General features: G+C 39.6%; 1 protein-coding gene across 1 annotated transcript in view; it reads left to right on the top strand.

Moving 5' to 3' along the window:
* The window catches only part of LOC137798917 (SLIT-ROBO Rho GTPase-activating protein 1-like), a 7,765-nt gene extending 3,958 nt beyond the window's left edge, over positions 1-3,807 (top strand). Inside the window, exons 2-4 of the mRNA XM_068595945.1 lie at positions 2,962-3,157; positions 3,262-3,316; positions 3,398-3,807. Of these exons, the coding sequence (XP_068452046.1) occupies positions 2,962-3,157; positions 3,262-3,316; positions 3,398-3,679 (533 nt within the window). The 3' untranslated portion in view covers positions 3,680-3,807. The remainder of the gene's footprint in view (positions 1-2,961; positions 3,158-3,261; positions 3,317-3,397) is intronic.
* Positions 3,808-4,219: the final 412 nt, after the last annotated feature.

Consider the following 4,219-nt stretch of genomic DNA (forward strand, 5'->3'; position numbering starts at 1 on the left):
ATTGGGGGTCAATGCGCTAGCTGTTCCCCTCTGTTTCCAGTCTTTATGCTAAGCTAGGCTAACACTGTGGCTACAGACGACTTCTCTTCGGACTCCAGCTCGACACCAACTCACAGAAATGATTAAACCTCTGACCGCCGGGACGCCGCGAGCCAGGATGTCCCACCGGCCAATCAGAAGCCAGTATTTGTGCCCATAGGGGGGTAATATCATTTAATATGAAAGTGTTGCACGTTCACCGCGTGTGAGAGAGAGGCATGAAACAGGCAGCCATTTTAAATTAGAATCAATACACACACATACACACACACACACACACACACACACACACACACACACACACACACACACACACACACACACACACACACACACGTACAGTAGTAGAAAAAGAGAGTTTCATAGACTTGTGGGGACCAAAGGTTGTGGCATTTATTCTATAAAGACTCTATAAAGTGTGTGTGTGTGTGTGTGTGTGTGTGTGTGTGTGTGTGTGTGTGTGTGTGTGTGTGTGTGTCGATGCGGCAGATCCGAGCTCTTGTCTTCACCTTCCTCATCACATGGTTCGCACGCAGTGTGGTTGCCTAGACAACAGGTAGTGGAGTGGATAGGGTCTCCTCAGGGATTGGTGTGTGTGTGTGTGTGTGTGTGTGTGTGTGTGTGTGTGTGTGTGTGTGTGTGTGTGTGTGTGTGTGTGTGTGTGTGTGTGTGTGTGTGTGTGTGTTATTATCGTTGTGTATTCTGTAGCCGCTCGCTCCCTCCTGCTGCAGATATCAGCTCTGAAACAGGACGACCAGCGAAGCGTGCAGCCAGGCGTCTGTGTGTGTGTGTGTGTATGTGTGTATGTGTGTGTGTGTGTGTCTGTGTGTGTGTGTGTAATGCGGTCACAGGATGTCTTCCAAGGTGACTCCTCAGAGAAGAAGACGGACCGACTTCATCAGTAATTATAAAGGATTAAAGAGGAGGAGGAGGAAGAAGAGTGAGGAGGAGGAGGAAGAGGAGTGAGGAAGAGGAGGAGGAAGACGAGTGAGGAAGAGGAGGAGGAAGAGGAGTGAGGAAGAGCAGCGCTGAACAGCTGATTTAATGGATTTAGTTTGTATTTAACATTTTCATCATGAAACACTTCCTGTTGTTCTGTCTCACTTCCTGTTGTTCTGACTCACTTCCTGTTGTTCTGACTCACTTCCTGTTGTTCTGACTCACTTCCTGTTGTTCTGACTCACTTCCTGCTGTTCTGACTCACTTCCTGTTGTTCTGACTCACTTCCTGCTGCCGCCCCTAGTGGTGAAGATGAGTATTGCAGCTGTCATACGTCGTCATGAGCGTCTTTAGGATAAATATTTATTTGATCCCTCGTGCGCTTCAGGAAGGAACTCATGAACGACTCAGAGGGATAACTTCATATTCTGTGTTTACACAACTATATTTACATAAATATATTTCCATAACTATCTATACATAAATGTATTTACATAACCATATATACACAAATATATTTACATAACTATATATACATAAATATATTTACATAACTATATTTACATAAATATATTTGTTTTTGGACGTCTGGTCCAGCAGAACGATGTAAATTGTTTACTTCTGGTGAAATAACCTTTAGCTTAAAGATCAACGATGAATAAATAATAACTTTAAACGTTCTGCAGCAGATAAAGAGAATAAATTCACTGATAAATAATTGAGCGACGACAAATGTCACCGGCTCCACTGGAGGAGTTCACTTATTAACTAGTTCACTTAATAACTAGTTCCCCTATTAACTATTTCACTCATTCACTAGTTCACTCATTAACTAGTTTACTCATTAACTAGTTTACTCATTAACTAGTTTACTCACCTTGAAGCAGCGCTCTGTCCTGCTGCACATTTACTGTTTTTTGCACATTTCATTTTTTTGCACATTTTCTGCTTTTGCACATTTTTTTACTTTTTCATTTTTTCACTTTTTTTCTGCAAATTTCTTTTTTTCCCCCAATTTCATTTTTTTCTGCAAATTTCATTTTTTTTTGCAAATTTCATTTTTTTCTGCAAATTTCTTTTTTTTTTTGCAAATTTTATGTTTTTCTTCAAATTTCATTTTTTTCTTCAAGTTTCATTTTTTCCGCAAATTTCATTTTTTTGTGCAAATTTCATTTATTTGTGCAAATTTCATTTTTTTTTGCAAATTTCATTTTTTTCTTCAAATTTCTTTTTTTCGAATTTCATGTTCATTTCTTTTTTTTCAAATTTCATTTTTTCTGCAAATTTCATTTTTTTTGCAAATTTCATTTTTTTTCTGCGAATTTCATTTTTTTTGCAAATTTCATTTTTTTTCTTCAAATTTCATTTTTTTTGCAAATTTCATTTTTTTCTGCAATTTTCATTTTTTTTTGCAAATTTCATTTTTTTTCTTCAAATTTCATTTTTTTTGCAAATTTCTTTTTTTCGAATTTCATGTTCATTTCTTTTTTTTCAAATTTCATTTTTTCTGCAAATTTCATTTTTTTTGCAAATTTCATTTTTTTTCTGCGAATTTCATTTTTTTTGCAAATTTCATTTTTTTTCTTCAAATTTCATTTTTTTCTTCAAGTTTCATTTTTTCCACAAATTTCATTTTTTTTGCAAATTTCTTTTTTTTCTGCAATTTTCATTTTTTTTTGCAAATTTCATTTTTTTTCTTCAAATTTCATTTTTTTTGCAAATTTCATTTTTTCTGCAAATTTCATTTTTTGGGGGAATTTCATTTTTTTCTGCAAATTTCATGTTTTTGCACATTTCACATAAAGTCTCCTCATCTCAAGTCATGTCCAAAGTGTCTAAATGCACAATGACGTGTGTGTGTGTGTGTGTGTGTGTGTGTGTGTGCGCGTGTGTGCGCGTGCGTGCGTGCGCGTTCGTGCGTGTGTGTGTGTGTGCGTGTGTGTGTGTGTGTGTGTGTGCGTGCGTGCGTGTGTGTGTGTGTAGATGTGCGCGCCCAGCTGGTGGAGCAGCAGCGGTGTCTGGAGCAGCAGACGGAGATGCGCGTGCAGCTGCTTCAGGACCTGCAGGACTTCTTCAGGAAGAAATCTGAGATCGAAACGGAATATTCCAGAAACCTGGAGAAGCTGGCGGAGAGATTCATGGCCAAGACGCGCAGCACCAAAGACCACCAGCAGTACAAGTAGGAACACACACACACACACACACACACACACACACACACACACACACACACACACACCGTGTGGTGACCCAGACGAGATCTTAACGGTTTCTTCCCTCCAGAAAGGACCAGAACCTTCTCTCTCCGGTCAACTGCTGGTACCTGCTGCTGAACCAGGTGGGTTCCTCACAGCTTCTTAATAATTATTAAATTATTAAATATTAAATATTGAAGGTGTTTCTTCTTCTTGGTCCTCAGGTGCGGAGGGAGAGCAAGGACCACGCCACGCTGAGCGACCTCTACCTGAACAACGTCATCTCACGGCTCACACACATCAGCGAGGACTCCGCCCGGCTCCTGAAGAGGGTAAGCCCCTCCCACTTTACCAAGCTCCTCCCCCGTTACACAAGCTCCTCCCCCTTTACCGAGCTCCTCCCCCTTTTACCTACTAACACCGTTCTGCTGGACATAGAGACGGTGAGATGGAGAGATATGTTTTATAAACTGAAAATAGGTCAAACTGAGCTCCTAAATAAATGAAGTAGAAGTATTCAGAGAAAGTACTACTTGAAGTACCTTAAATGTACTTGTATGTCTTATGAATAAGATTGTATCTCATAAATATGACTGACAGGAGTACAGTGACACTAATGGGCTTCCGTAGGTTAGAGAAGTATAGTAGAAGTATAAATTGGCATTTGAAGAAAATACTGAAGTACAAGTACCTCAAAGTTGTACTTGAGTAAAAGTACTTGTGTCTACATTTGTGTAACAGAAAAGAAAAAAACATATTTTTTCCTCCGGCTTCTTTAAGCAGCAGAGATTCTAATGAAAAGTAAAGTCAGTATTCCACTGAGGTTACACACACACACACACACACACACACACACACACACACACACACACACACACACACACGCCTCTAACTTTAGCTCAGCGTTCATTATTAATCTCTCCAGCGGCTCGTGTTTTATTCATATTGACTAAAGTGCAGCGGCTGCCGGCAGCGATTAACCGCATGCTCATTTAAGCTGCTGGATTCCTCTTTTACATCTTATTCCTCTTTCAACATCATATTCC

The sequence above is a fragment of the Clinocottus analis genome, unplaced genomic scaffold (assembly GCF_023055335.1).
Source record: "Clinocottus analis isolate CAN_PGR_092001 unplaced genomic scaffold, fCliAna1.0.p SCAF_321, whole genome shotgun sequence".
NCBI lineage: Eukaryota > Metazoa > Chordata > Actinopteri > Perciformes > Cottidae > Clinocottus > Clinocottus analis.